The 15,091-nt window shown below is 37.0% G+C and overlaps 1 protein-coding gene across 1 annotated transcript in view; it reads left to right on the top strand.

The window, feature by feature from the left end:
- The window catches only part of GABBR2 (gamma-aminobutyric acid type B receptor subunit 2), a gene marked incomplete at its 5' end in the record, with an annotated part of 404,913 nt that overhangs the window by 265,095 nt on the left and 124,727 nt on the right, over positions 1-15,091 (top strand). Inside the window, 2 exons of the mRNA XM_081324279.1 lie at positions 5,890-5,997; positions 14,671-14,793. Coding sequence (XP_081180405.1) covers positions 5,890-5,997; positions 14,671-14,793 — 231 coding nt within the window. The remainder of the gene's footprint in view (positions 1-5,889; positions 5,998-14,670; positions 14,794-15,091) is intronic.

Here is a 15,091-nt window from a genome sequence, read left to right as displayed (position 1 = left end):
TACAGTTCCTTAACCTTTTAGTTAGCTTTACTTTTCTTTTCGGGTGATGTTTTACTTACCAGGTAGCTTTTCAAACATTGTTTGGAAAATCTTTTTAACTTTGAAATAATTGAAAACCCAAAAGCAATTAGAAAGTGAGGTAGACAAATCCAGTGTTCTCAAAGGCTCCACTGCAGTTGAGAGTTTGATGGCTTCCCTTGTCTCCCAGAACCAATTTCTGAGCAAGCTGAGAGAGCAGCTATCTGAAGCTCAGGTGGGCAATTTCTCATCCTCTTCATATCCAGAGAGGTTTCACTGGACTGAACTTACCACTAATCATCATCATCATCATCATCATCATCCACTCTTTGGGAGATATTTGGTTTACCATTTATTCACCCAGAATTCTCCAACTTGTTTTCCAATATCTGATGCAAGAATGTAAGCCACAGAATTTGTGTGACGATGTCACAATGCATGGAACTTTGTTTATCCTTCCCCTGGATGCTATTGGTCTTCTTGCAGTCTGTTAAATAGTTGCTTGAGTAAGAGGCTGTTGCCAACACCCAATTCCAGATTTTCCTTTGCTACACTCCTTTCTTGAGTTATTTTCACTCTGGATTGTGTATTTAATCATCGAGCAATCTGTAGCATAAGGGATACATATCTCTGCCTGCTTTTTCCCCCCCTAGTTTAAATTTATTAAAAGGTTTTAATATTGTATAATTACTGTGGACTAGATGACCTCCAAGGTCCCTTCCAACTTCTACTTCTTCTTCTTCTTCTTCTTCTTCTTCTTCTTCTTCTTCTTCTTCTTCTTCTTATTATTATTATTATTATTATTATTATTATTATTATTATTATTATTATTATTATTATTATTATTATTATTATTATTGTATTTTGATGAAATCCTGACTGTAACTGCACAATGTCTAAAGTGGTCTTAAAGAACTGTCAAGCAATATACCCCTTTTGGCTATCTTGCTAAATCACTGTATTAATGTACCGTAGTTTATTAAGCTGTAAATAGAAGCACTGTTATTATTTTGTATGCATTTCATATTTTATTTTTTCCTCTGGACTAAAAAGTCTGTGATTTATAATCTTGCAAAATACAAATCTGAGGAAGACTGCCTATGCAATGTTTTTCTAAATAACACTTTAACAAAAGAATATTTTGGAAGGGAATACTATATGAGAATCGGCATTTAATTGGAGTACTGTGCTGGTCTGGGACAGGGCTTTTCAACCAGTGATATGGGTACCACCTGTGGTACATTGGCACCTGGCAGGTGGTACGTGACCATCCTAGAAAAGTGGTAGCAGGGCAGGGGAATGAACTGAACCGGTGGCAGCACCGCACAAGCCTGAGCGAGAGATGGCTGGAGCTGCATGGCTGTCAGGGCTCAGCAGCAGCACCAGGATCAGTGCCGCTTTCCAGCTGATCGGCACTTCTTTGGAGATGTCAGGGCTCAGTGGAAGTGCCAGGATCAGCACCAGGCTCCAGCTGGAGCTCGGCGCTGATCCTGCTGCTTCTGCTGAGCCCTGAAGGAGCACCAATAAGCTGGAAAGCAGCACTTATCCTGGCACTTCTGAGCCTAAAAGAAGCACCGATCAGCTGGAATGTTGCAGCATCTCCAGGGTCTTGTGATTTACATTCAGATGCTTGGTAACTGATTCATATTTATGACGGTCACAGTGTCCCAGGGTCATGTGAAGTGACCAAAACCTGCTGCAACCACCCAGCAGACGGGGGGGGAATAAAAACCAAAGACCCCACCCCACCCAACTTTCACTGCCAATCCTCAACAAAAATGCTCACAACAATGAAAACCTCGGACAGGAGGAAGAGTACCACCAGCTGGGCAGGCAGGTGTCTTGCTCGGCTGTGGCTTGGGGGGGCACTTTTTTCAGTGCCATTGTAACTTTGAACAGTCACTAAGCGAACTGTTGTAAGTCGAGGACTACCTGTACTTCATCACTTTTTTCCTTTTTTGGGGGGGTCATCAAGTTTTTGACACCTTGCTAGGTGACTGGTGGTACTTGGATGTTGCCATATCCTAAAAGTGGTACAATGAGTGAAAAGGTTGAAAAGCCTTGGTCTAGGAGACAGCAGGAGAGAGAAAGTAGAGGACATAATAGAAAGGTTTGGAAATAGGAAAAGCTTATCATGACAAATATATATTTGCCTAGTTTTATTCTACTAATATATATCTACTAGATGTTATTTTTGCCGTTAATATCTTTTAAACAGTATGGGAGAAATCTAATAATTGCAATTAACTGCAAAAAGTTAAATATTCAAATGTTAAAACAAAGAATTTAATTCTTTGAGAAGCCTTAATTATAAAGTGTGAAAAGAAATTATAGGGAAAATAGAAAATCCTACAGTTAGGAGGAGGAGCCAGAAAGTTAAAAATAAACAAATATTTACATTGATATTTTTTTTAAAAAAACTGAAAATTAGAACTTTTACCACTTAGACTGCATGGTTAAGTGCTAACTGATGATTTTAGCCATGCAATATTTATGCGCTCTCAGTGGTTTTTAAGCTTCTTAACTGTAATTCACAGTTTTATGCTGAGGTTTTTTTGTGTGTGTATGTTCCTGTAATTTTACATTTAAAAATAAAAATTAAAAAATGTAAAAAAAAAACTTTCTGACTTTGGGTAAATATTTATTGAGAAATTCAAACATATAATGACTCTTTTTAGCAAAAGTATTATTTATGGTTAAGATGGTAATGGGAATCTTATGTTTCTTACGGTCAAACCTGTTTTGTATATGCTACCTAAAAATGTTTGCAGTAAGAAAAGTTGATTGAGAGATTGATTTTATTATTATCTTGCCTTTTTGCTTAAGCAGAATATAAAATTAGAATCATTCTAAATAAAAAAATAGTAGAATGGAGTCAATTACAATTAATTGTAACACAATTGAGGCACAAATCTGAATGGTTTGCTTTGTCCAAATGGTTCAAAGAACAATTGCAAGTGATTCACACAATTGCAATCTGATTAATTCCTCTTTCAGAAATCTAACCCATCCAACATAAATTAATTCCCCAAATCAAAGTTTGTTTTCCTACTCACCAATATCCCCCTGTTCCTCCTCTGTCTTTAATTTCAGTTCATTTACCATTACCCATCTTATTACTGAACTTGAGGGTAATTCAACAGCAGAAGAATGTAAGTCGCTTTTCCTTCCATATCCAGATTCCTAGATGACTCTTTCAGTAGTTTAATTTAAAAAGCAAACAGTGTAGAAAATAAGATGGGTTTCTAGCACAGCATAGGTCAACATCCAGGGAGTTACACCACCAATTGGACATGGTCAAACAGGAAGGACTGCTGTGTGCTCAGATGAGCAATCCAGGAGGATATTGAAGTAAGTTCTATTAGCAAGAGAATTATTATTGGAATAATTTCTCTATTTATTAAGGATTTTCACCATCATTTCTATATTATACAGATCAGCCGGGGTTTGTCAGTATTATATTTACAGTGGAAAAATATAGAATTGACTTCTTCTGAGATATGGACTGAAAGCATTTTGGTCTCAGGAAATAGAGGAAAGAAGGCAAAGAAATTCAGCATGAATATTACAGTTCCAGAATGTGAAATGTAGAGTAATAGAAATGTAGTGGCTAGCTAGCTCAGGAAGGGAAACTATTAACCACTGAAATGAGATACCAACAATAACCTGGGTACCCAACCTCAACAATGCATGGAATTAGCAGTCTTGTTAAATGAAGTTTGCAATCATACAAATTCAAATTCTACATTATGACAGCTATATTGCAGAAAGAATGAGACAAAGGAGAAACAGGAAAGCAATATCACAGTCTTTGGACGAATCCCAAGATTTTCAATTATTGTGTCAAAAGTATGCCAAGGAAGGACAGGACTGAAGGAGATCCAATTTCCTAACAAGCATATGTGAATATGAACTTGGAAGATTTTAACTGGATTCTGAATTACAGCCTCAGAAGAATGATTACTGCATTATGATATGCAACTGTAGAAATTCATTTGCATCCCCATAAATTATCCAGGAGATATGTATGGGTATGATTTGCTGGATTAATATGAAATCTTTCCTGAGAAATTGCAGATGAAATGTTTAATTTATTTCTATTCTGTTGTTATAATAACTTCCGCTGTGTTAGGAATATCAGTTAATGCAATCATATGCACATTCATTACAAAAGGCCCATTGAACACAGTGGATTTTTTTAAAAAAAACATGCATGGTTTGTTTGTAAATTAAACATGCCCCCCTTCGTCTTCCACTTTCTTTTTTTTCCCTATAGCAGAATTTTGTGGCTTGGATATTATTTCCTGTCAAGCTACATTATTTGAAGCAAGACAAAATTTGGTTTGTTTCTGAGAGTGTCAACATATCAGACACTGTTTTAACTCTATTCTGTAACCCTGTATATTGATGAGCAGTGTACAGGTAGTGCTCAAGTTACAACAGCTTGTTTAGTGACTGTTCAAGTTACAGCAGCACTGAAAAATGACTTTTGACTGTTTTTCATAGTCATGACTTTTCCAGCATCCTCATGATCACTTGATCAAATTTCACATGCTTGGCAACGGTTTCATATTTAGGACCGTTGCTGTATCCCGAAGTCATGTGATCCCCTTTTGCAACCTTCTGACGAGCAAAGTCAGTGGGGAAGCTGGACTCATTAAACAACTGATTACTAACTTATCAACTGCAGTGATTCACTTAGCAACTGTGGCTAGAAAGGTCATAAAACTCACTTAACAAATGTCTCACTTAGCAGAAATTTTGGGCTCTACTGTGGTTGTAAGTCAAGGACTACCTGTACAAAGAAATAAAAACAAGCTGATTGCAAATGCTTAAGTAGACAGTACTTCGCATGGGCACAAAACATCTAGATGGTTATATTGGTTTTGAGAAGCCATCCTCATCTAACGATTTACTTGATTAAGATGATGTTTTAAGTTGGATTTTCAATGTTTATCTCTCTCCCCTTGTGTTCTTTTGGAACAATAGATTTGCCTTTAATGAAGCGTTTAGTGAAAAGTAGAGCATAAAAACTGATGAAAAAAATGCTAACAATGCAGCTTTCTGCATAATCAACATTGCCAGCTGAGCAGTCTGACCCACAGTCAAATACTTACACTTTTTCTCTTCCTTGTTGCTCTCACTGTCTGATGTACCAATAGGCAATCTTTTGACAGCCAGTTTTTAAAGATCCATCAAAGGGCTGCAATAAGTGGGTCACTGACCTGTTCTGTCATCAGAATGGATGGATATAGATTAATTTGAGGGTCCATCAAGGAATACTCATGTGGGTTATTTTTATATTTTGCATGTGTTAACTCTGAATCAAAGCCTGTACAATATTGGAGTACTTTTTTCTGTTGAAATGAGATAGGAAATTGCATTTTTGCTTTTTGATAATTTGTCACCAAAATTTAGTAACAAGACCTATGGGAGTTCTGGAAAGATTATAGGCTTGTGGTCATCAATGCAATAATGCTTCCTTTTAAAATTTCTTTTTAACTGTAAATTTTATTTTATCATCTTTACAAATTTTATCACCTGTACAAATCCAATTGAAATCAGTAGAATTGAAATTTATGTTTTAGTTCCCTTTGGACTAATTTGGCTATTCCTTAATCATCATTAGATGATAATTTTTTTCTTTCCGGTGCTAAAATACATTATAGTTATTATTTATCTTTCTGATTTATAACTAATTCATAATTTCTATGGGAAGTTATAAATGTTATTTAACAGGAGAATATAGCAATTCTAATATTTTGAGAGTGTTTTGTTGCCTAAACATTTTTCCCTTTGCTTAATCTACATATTGTTTGCAAGTCATGGGATGCTTGACAGGGTGAAAAACTGGTCTTTTCTTTATTTCAGATCCGGACATGGATTCTTACAGTGGGTTACACAACTGCATTTGGGGCAATGTTTGCAAAAACATGGAGAGTCCACGCAATCTTCAAAAATGTAAAAATGAAAAAAAAGGTGAGGGTTTTTTTTAAAAAAAATAGTTCTATTAGCTCATGTCTGAGTTGCTTCTACTTTTGTTCTCTGACTGCTTAATTAAAAAATATTATTGGAAATCTGTATTGTTTGCTTGCTTTAACATGTTTCCTATTTTCCATAGCTGCTTACACTCTTGTATCTTAAACTGGATACTCATACAAAGCCATCTATAATGTCATAAATTGACATTTGACTTGAATCAGGTTTAGAAGTCCTGAGATGGAGGGGCTTGAATTGTGAAAACAATTCAACTGAAGAAAAAGTTCTTAAATATTAAGCCAGAATTCTCTGCAATTGAAATTGGTTTTCATGGTTAATATTACCATTTTGTTCTTATGGCCCAAAAGGAAGAATTACTTGACTTACAGATATTATTACAAAATGTTGTCTGAGGAAACTCTCCCAAACATTCCTGAGTTTTAGCATTTGCATTTTTTAAAATCCTTGATGAAGTAGATACATTAATTCAATAGACTACGCACATCCCTAGGTATAGGATGGACAGCTTCTATTGTGTAATATTGTAAGTAATATTATAAGGTAGATACATTGAGGCTGCATATGGTGTGCAATTTTGGATGTTAAATAACATATTCTGCCAAAATGGGTGTAATTTATGATTGAAGCTGTGTAGCTTGGACCTGGGCATATTGCCACTGTGCTTATTTTTTCTTGTCTAGCTGTCAATCTAGACTGATAGAAGTCTTGATATATGATTGCCAGGGGCCATTATCTTCTATTTCATTGGCTGGTTCTTCCTTTGTAATCTGTATGTCACTGGCCTTTTGTCAAAAACAGATTTGGCAAATGCAGGTTGGGGAATTACATATTCTATGTTGTAATCTGTATGGAAGAAACAATGAACTATTGGAAATAATAGAGAATAGAATATTTCATGGCTTTCCTATACTATTTATAGTTCCATATTTTGTGAATTAAGTGCAAACTGTGTGGGTGGCATGGAACGTTCTATCTTCTGTTTCTTAGGCTAACAATTTTCTCTGTTGTGCTTCACATTTGAGGTTTTTGGTTTTAATTAGGCAAAAATCATCATCTCCCAGGATTTTGTCTTCTACCTTTTAAAAATTATATAGGAAGTACTGCACAGGGAAATGCTGAATTAAACAGTATAGTAGACCATGATGTAGATAGTTAATATGGTTAATGTGATATGTGTGTCCAGATATTGTAGTTTATATACCAAGATTTGTGACGTGACATGATAGAAATTCAACCACTTTGATAAGCAAACTGTAGCTTAATGCAATGTGTTACTGCTATATTGCAGATAGAAATAAACTTTTTAAAAAATGCTGGTGCAACTAAACAGAAGTTGATTGCTGTTTATTTACTGGAAAGATATGACCATAAAACCTGCATGGTTGATTGTGACTTCAGGCAGCGAGCATCAGTAAAAATAATGGAATTTCAAATTACAAGTAAAACCAATGATATCAAGAAAACCGAAGCAAAAGTGACATGCCAATAGCATACTGTTGGTTATCATAAGCTTTACTTCCCAAAGATGAACTCTTCTATTATCAGACCCAGTGCCTGGGGAAAGGCTCAAGTTCTAAAAGCTTCCCTGAAGGTGAACCGGATCAAGGCCAGTGAAATCTCGAGAGGAAGGGATTATTTAAAAGGGTATCTGATAAGGATGTGCAGAGTACCTCTTGAGCTAACAAGAGCTTGCACAGAAAAAGAGGATACTGAGAGTAGTCAAGTTTACGCAGCAACCACACAGATACACTGAGGTGTGTAAAAAAGTTTTACTTGTGGAATAATACAATAGCACAGTCCAAGAAAAAACCAGTCCAGGTCATACATGAGAAAAGAGATGATAGCAAATAACAATAGTCCAAGGATTATCCTATACAGAGTCTTCTTACCAGTCCGTAAGTCAAAACACAGTTCTTCAGGTTTAGCAAACAGTAGCAAACCCACAAACCACAATAATCAGCAAGTAACAGCAAACGTAACAGAGAGAAAGAAGCTATGTCTCTAGCTCCCTCTTATGGCCGTTGGAAAAACAGCATTGGCCAATCATAACACATTTAAAGTGATACAATACAGGTTCTATTAAAACAATACAATCATAGTTTATATATATTGCCAACCCAACCAGTAAGGCCATAGTCATCTACCTAACAGTATCTGCTGCAACTGAGATGGCATACCTCCTAGATCCGTGGTGGCGAACCTATGGCATGCGTGCCACAGGTGGCATGCAGAGCCCTCTGTGGGCACGCGTGCCGTCGCCCCAGTCCTAGGCCTTCAGCTGGGTTTTATAAAACCTTTTCGCTTTAGGCCTTTGCTGCCATGTGCAAAACAAAAAGGTTCAACCAATCAATTTCAACTTCTCGCGGGGGAAAAAAAACATCTCGCAAAGTTGGAATTGATTGAACTTTTTAGTCCCATCCAGTCTGCTGTTACCACCGCAGCCATGCCCACCCAATGGGCCAATTCCACCCGATTGGCCACACCCACCAAGCACCCGACGATACATAAGTGGGTTTGGGGTTGCAGTGTGGGTACTCGGTCTCTGAAAGGTTCGCCATCACTGTCCTAGTTATAATGTCTCCATTGCTTCAAGGCAAGGACCTGATGCATGCTCATCCTGATAAAATATGTGGGAAATAATCAGAAAACAGCCTGCTTCTAATCTATATAGGGGTTCATATTAATCAGAACATTGAATTGCCCCCAAAGAGCAATTGGAAGCTAATATAGCTGGTAAGGTATGACATGTAGGTAACTATATACACCATTACATTCTGAACTATTTGCAGCTCCCAGATATCTTTCAACGATTGACCCATATGGAGGACATTGCAATGTGGATATTGAGGTACTACATGCAGAGCCTTCTGATAGGTAGGAATGGGTAAAATTGCTACAAAAGCTGGAGTTGTACAAGGACTTTCCTGGCCATAGCTGTCACAGTCCTCAAATAGGAGCTTTGAGTTCAGGATAAATTTCTAGGGGAAATTATTAAGAAGGTGACCTGACAACAGTTCCAGAAGATCCTGGAAGAAACTGATTATTTGAACTTGGCCCAGTTTCATTTTGATTTTGGGCCAGAGTCCAGTGTAGAGATAGAACTGGGCATGCTTACTGATGACCTTTGGTAGAACAATACCAGCTGGAACTGATAGGAAAGAAAGAGAAGAACTACATTAACACCATGTCTCCCACTCCCTTTTCCAACATCCTGAGCTAGTTCAGAAGGATACCTTAATATTGATAGTGCTGGAGGCTGCTGAGAGCTCAGGGGGACAAGAATAAATGCACTCTCCCCATTGAGAGCCATTACAAGTGCAACTAATGCTTGATACCATGTTCAGTCTGAAGCCAAATTGACAGTGGCCCCAGAATATGTTGCTGAATATGTAAAACAGGCACATTAAACCTGCAAGATATGTAAAATAAGAGCGTTGACCTCATTCCAAGCCACAAAAAAATCACTGGCAATGTCATTGTGTCAACTGAATATTCTCGGAGGGTACTTTTTAAGAAGTATTTTTTAAAAAATATCCAGACCTATTTTAAATAAACTTTGGTTACCACTTATGCTTAGATATCCTTCCAATCAGATGGTTGCAGGTTTCTAAAGCCTTTTTTTTTTTGGAGACCATTTTGCTTAACATCGGAGCTCTTTTATTTTTAGGCTTTACATTTATAGATATGGATTTATTTATTAGAACTTTACTAATACACACTGAGGGACGTGGTGGCTCAGTGTGTTAGGACGCTGAGCTTGTCGATCTGAAGGTCGGCAGTTTGGTGGGTCGAATCCCGAGTGCCACGTAGCAGAGTGAGCACCTGTTACTTGTCTCAGCTTCTGCCAACCTAGCAGTTCGAAAGCACGTAAAAAATGCAAGTAGAAAAATAGGGACCACGACAGTGGGAAGGTAACAGCGTTCCGTGCACCTTTGGCATCTAGTCATGCTGGCCACATGACCACAGAGATGTCCTCGGACAAGCGCTGGCTCTTCGGCTTTGAAACAGAGATGAGCACCGGCCCCTAGAGTTGGAAATGACTAGCACACATGTGCGGGGAACCTTTACCTTTACCTTAATACACACTGTGAGAATCAGTTGGTGTTGTAGTTAAGGCATAAGGCTAGAAACCAGGAGACTGTGAGTTCTGCCTTGAGCACAAAATCAGCTCAGTGACTTTGAACTAGTCACATACTCTCGGTCCTAGGAAGGAGGCTAACTACTTCTGAAAAACCTTGCAAAGAAAACTGCAGGGATTTGTCCAAACATTGAATGGAACAAAACACACAGACAGACATACATCATTTTGACTTAAAAAAATATGATGATGATCTAACCGATTACCACAAACCATGGAAGGGTTACAATGGACAAGTCTATATTGTATTTGCTGTCTCCAAGATACTTGGTTCTGAGATTTAAGAAATGTGATAGCTGAATCACCATTAGATTAGATAAAGCAGCCTGGCTGTGAACAGTATTTTGATCCACAACTTACAAACTAACCTAAATTTTATGTAGCGTAACAGCTTTATCAGACCAAATATAATTTATCTTTTGGATTCTTCATTTCTTCAAATTTTGTAATGTGTTTTGGCTCAAAGGTTGTTTGCAATAATGTATGCAAAACATGTACAAAATGGGTATAGGGGAAAAACTTGGTACAATTCCTTCATTTTTTAAAAAAAAAAATAGGATGATGGCACTGAAATTTGATCAAATAAATTTTTAATTAGGTATCTGTGAAACTGAAATGGATTTAGATGTATATCCATACTTGAAAACTGAAAGTTTCCCAACATAAAGTGTTCAGAATATAGCTTAGACCAGACATGTCAAACTCTCGACATCACGTGACGTCGCACGACGTATCGGAGCTTTTTCTCCATTGATGGCAATGGGGTGGGCACGGTTTCATCGTGACATGTCCGGCCCGCGGGCTGGCAGTTTGACATCCCTGGCTTAGATGGTAAGAGCAGTTCAATTACAGTAAAGACCAAAAAATACGTTTCTATTAATTATATTCTTGTCAAATTATAGCGTGGCAACGGTAAGCTGCCGAAAGGTAGGAAATAAATCTGAAAAATAAGCCAATCTTTTGTGACTGTTCTTCTCATCTCACCAAGCAGTCTATAGAGAGGTCTCAAGTTTACTGGAGCCTATTTGCCCTATGCATGTAGCCTTTCTAAGCAATGCTGAGAATGATGTACTGTGGAGATAGGCATGAGGATCTCTAAAGAGCTACAGTTAGTCCTCTTTTAACAACTCTAATGGGGACCAGAATTTCCACTGCTAAGCAAAGTAGTTGTTAGGTGAAACATGTTACCACCCTGCTTAATGACAACAGTTATGGTAGTCCCTGTTGCAATCGTTAGACCAGGACTTCTTGCTTCTCCTGTCCTCCCATCCTCACCTTTTGCTTCAACTGCCTTCACCCGCCTAACTCCCTCCAGCTGCTGTCCCTTTGCAGGACCCTCACACGGCTTCATCGAATTCTTGTGAAGTTGTACGGAGGCCTCGCAAGGCTTTGAGAAGTTGCATCTCATCGGCAATGGGAGTTTGCAAACTAGTCTCCTTTTACTGTAGATTAATGTTAGATTTCTTCTTAATTCATTTTGATTTATAAATACGTATCGGGAGGGGGGGTGTCATTTGATAGAGGTAAAAATCTCCACCCTAAATAAATTGAGCATGATCAAATGCACTATTTAAATGCCATCTGTTGAGAATGAACGACCAAATGGTGACTTATATTTAATGTTTCCCAGAACTGTCGCTTATTTCAAAATAAGAATAGAAACTTGGTACTTAAAACTTCACAAAAGTGAATTAGAACATGACTCCTACTTTCATGTGATCAGTAATACTTTTTTTTTCTAGAGCAGTGACACAAACAGAATACATTTGTTTTTCTGGAATTTGAATTTTTTGAGGTATCCCAATATATTTTTAGCAAGGAGGATCAGACACCCTTTTTTAAAGAGTTGCATTCTTAGAGGCCATGTTCTGGGGACCATGTGCTAACTGATAGAGATCAAAGAAGCAAAGGCAAAGCGCCAATATCATCCATCAACTCTCTTTTGGACATGACTTTTTTTCTTCTACTGACATCCTCTTTTTTTCTTTCTTTTCCTGTTTCCCCCTTCTCTCCCTCTCCCTGTCCTTTCCAATTCAGAAGACTGATTGGTTTTTGTCAGAGTAATCACTTTTGCCCTTCCAGAAAGTCATGAAAACCAAGCTATTCTAGTGGGCTTTGCGTAATTGAATTCATCATTGTAAATTAGACTGTTAATTGTATATTATTGAATAATTGTTATACAGTTGCTGCTGGTTTTGGTGGTATTATTAAATTATGGCACTAGAAGTGTGGTTGGTTGGGCAATTTGTAGCAATATTTTTGTCAGGAACCTTCTTTCAGTATTATACTGTTTTACTGTGAACATTTTGGCCATAGTTTTCATAAACTTCCATGATTTGAATGCATGTGGGAGCATACACATTTAATGTATCAAATTAAACTTTTGCTTGAAGGGCTTTTGAAATTCGGCTGAAAGCCACAGGTTGCCCATCTCCAAACTAGGACAAGATGTATTGGGGTTGTATCCGATCCAGGATTATGTAAATGTATACTTGGGGGCAAGACCTACTGAAATCAAAGTTTCATATTTCTGAAAGTACATATAGAATTATGGTAATAAATTAATGTCATTTCAAAATCCATTCAAAATAGTAAGAATTAAGTTAGATCATGAATAAGTGCAAGTCTCTAAATGCAACTGATTTACTGTGGACTCACAATTAACTCCAGTGGTTTCTGTTAAATGTAGTATAGTGAGAACATGAACTACATAAAATAAATATTTAAAACAGGTTTGAGCAATTTACAGACTTCAGCTTATTCATGTAACCTCAATCGAATTTTGACAGCCTTTTTGCAAAAAAACTAATAATAGTTGCCTTCTAGCAAGAGAGATGTGTCACTTCCAACTTTCTGCTGGGCAGAAAAAAAATAGTGAGGAACTGATGGCAGAAAAAAAATAGAAGAGCAGAGAGAGAGAGAGAGAGAGAGAGAGAGAGAGAGAGAGAGAGAGAGAGAAGGGTTGATCCCTCCATTCACTTTTGACCACTCACTCACTCTCTTGCCTTCAGCCCTACTTTTAGTGGATTATGCTGAAGAGAATTTTTTTTTGATTAGGATAGGGATAAGATTTTAATCTTAAGCAATTTGAATTGTCACTAAAGGTACTTGGGGAGAGCCAATTTAGTGTAGTGATTAAGGTTCTAGGCTAGAAATAAGGAAACTGAGTTTTAGTCCCACTATGGGACAAAACCAGTTGGGGTACTTTGGGCCAGTTGTTTTGCTCAGTCCTGGGAAGAAGGCAGTAGTAAATCATTTCTGAAATCTTGCCTATATAGAACTAAGGGAATAGTTCAGGCAATGGCCAGGAGTTACCGCTGACTGAAAGGCACACATGTGCACACACATAGGTACATATAAGAGGCTGAGATGTATAATACATTAAACAAAACATATGATGCAACTGAGACTTCACTCTGCTCTGTTCTTGAACTCTGTATATATCATAAATTAAATATAGCAAGAGAGTGATTCCCAGTGCTTTTTTTGTACGAAAAAAGGTGCCGGAACTCACATCTTGTTAATCTTTTATTTTTAAAAAAGTATATATTCAGTTCTTAGCAGGACCAGTGGTTGAGAAGTAATTAGTAATATTTTTTTTTCATTTTTAAATTTGGGGTCACACTTTTACACTAAAAGTTTTAAAAAGATTTTCAATTCACCAACGATTTTTTAAAATAAGAAATTATTTACCTTTCGCGCATAGTCAATTACTGTACACACATCCACACATGTCAGTTGTGTAATGAAACGTAACGGTCACTGCTGGTAGTAAGCACTCAGCATGCGGCCACACAACCAATCACAAGCCGAGCAGCGCCATCACAAACAGTGCGGACGAAGTACGCATGCATCAGACTCAACACACAAGCAGCCCACCTGCACCGTTTTTTATGATTTTGCCATTGACCTGCTATGCTCAACAGGGCAATTCAAATCCACGTGGACCAAACATCAAATTTTCAAAAATTACTTTGAAAACTTGGAAAAAAGGTGCCGGAACTCCATGCCAGTGCATTCTATGACAAAAAAAAACACTGGTGATTCCTTATTTTGCTTTATAGAATTGGAGATCCTGTTTCAATGCAGTTTATCAATATGTTTTTATATTATTATCATGTGTAAGGGTAGGCAAAATTTCAAAAACAACCTGACTTAAAATTTAACTGTAATTTATCCTGAATTATTTAAGTGTGAATTTATGCAAGAAAAAAAATTAAGGTGTTTTCTGTTTATGAAGAATGTATTAAATTCCAGGGTTTTTATTCTCATCATTCTGTTTGATTTATATATTTGTGTTTTTTAGACTGTGCCAGCAAACAAAAAAATCAAATAAATGTAGCTTGTGAAATGACTTTTACTATGGTCAAGTAACTGAGGATCTTATCCATGCATAATTAAAATGCCTCATTAGCAGTGTGCATAGTCTGATTTATGGCTCTTAACAAAGTCTCTAGGGGAACCTCTGAATCTAATGTAAATATCCTCCTATATTCTCTATTTTGTTTCCATAGATCATTAAGGACCAAAAACTAATGGTAATCGTTGGAGGAATGCTACTGATAGATCTTTGCATCTTGATTTGTTGGCAAGTTGTTGATCCCTTGAGGAGAACAGTAGAAAAGTACAACATGGAGGTCTGTCATTTCAGCTATTTTATATTAATGGTTTTCCAGTTAGTTGTTTAAGATTGTAATGCAAAATAAAATAAAACTATATCCAAAATGATAGGTATATATATTTTAGTGGATACATATATCACAAATAGAATGTATGCATGTGCGTGTGTATTTCACATTACACAAATGGAATCCAGCATCTCTACCATGCTAAGAGGTTTTAGATGCAGAAATATTGTAAACACAAGGGAGTTGTCTGCTAAAAGTCTATAAGAGATGGTGTTGCAATAAATAATAGATTTTTGGACTCCATTAG

The sequence above is a fragment of the Vipera berus genome (genome assembly GCF_964194415.1).
Source record: "Vipera berus genome assembly, chromosome: 3".
NCBI lineage: Eukaryota > Metazoa > Chordata > Lepidosauria > Squamata > Viperidae > Vipera > Vipera berus.
Note: the sequence above shows the minus strand (reverse complement) of the source record. Positions and strands in the feature narration are given on the sequence as shown.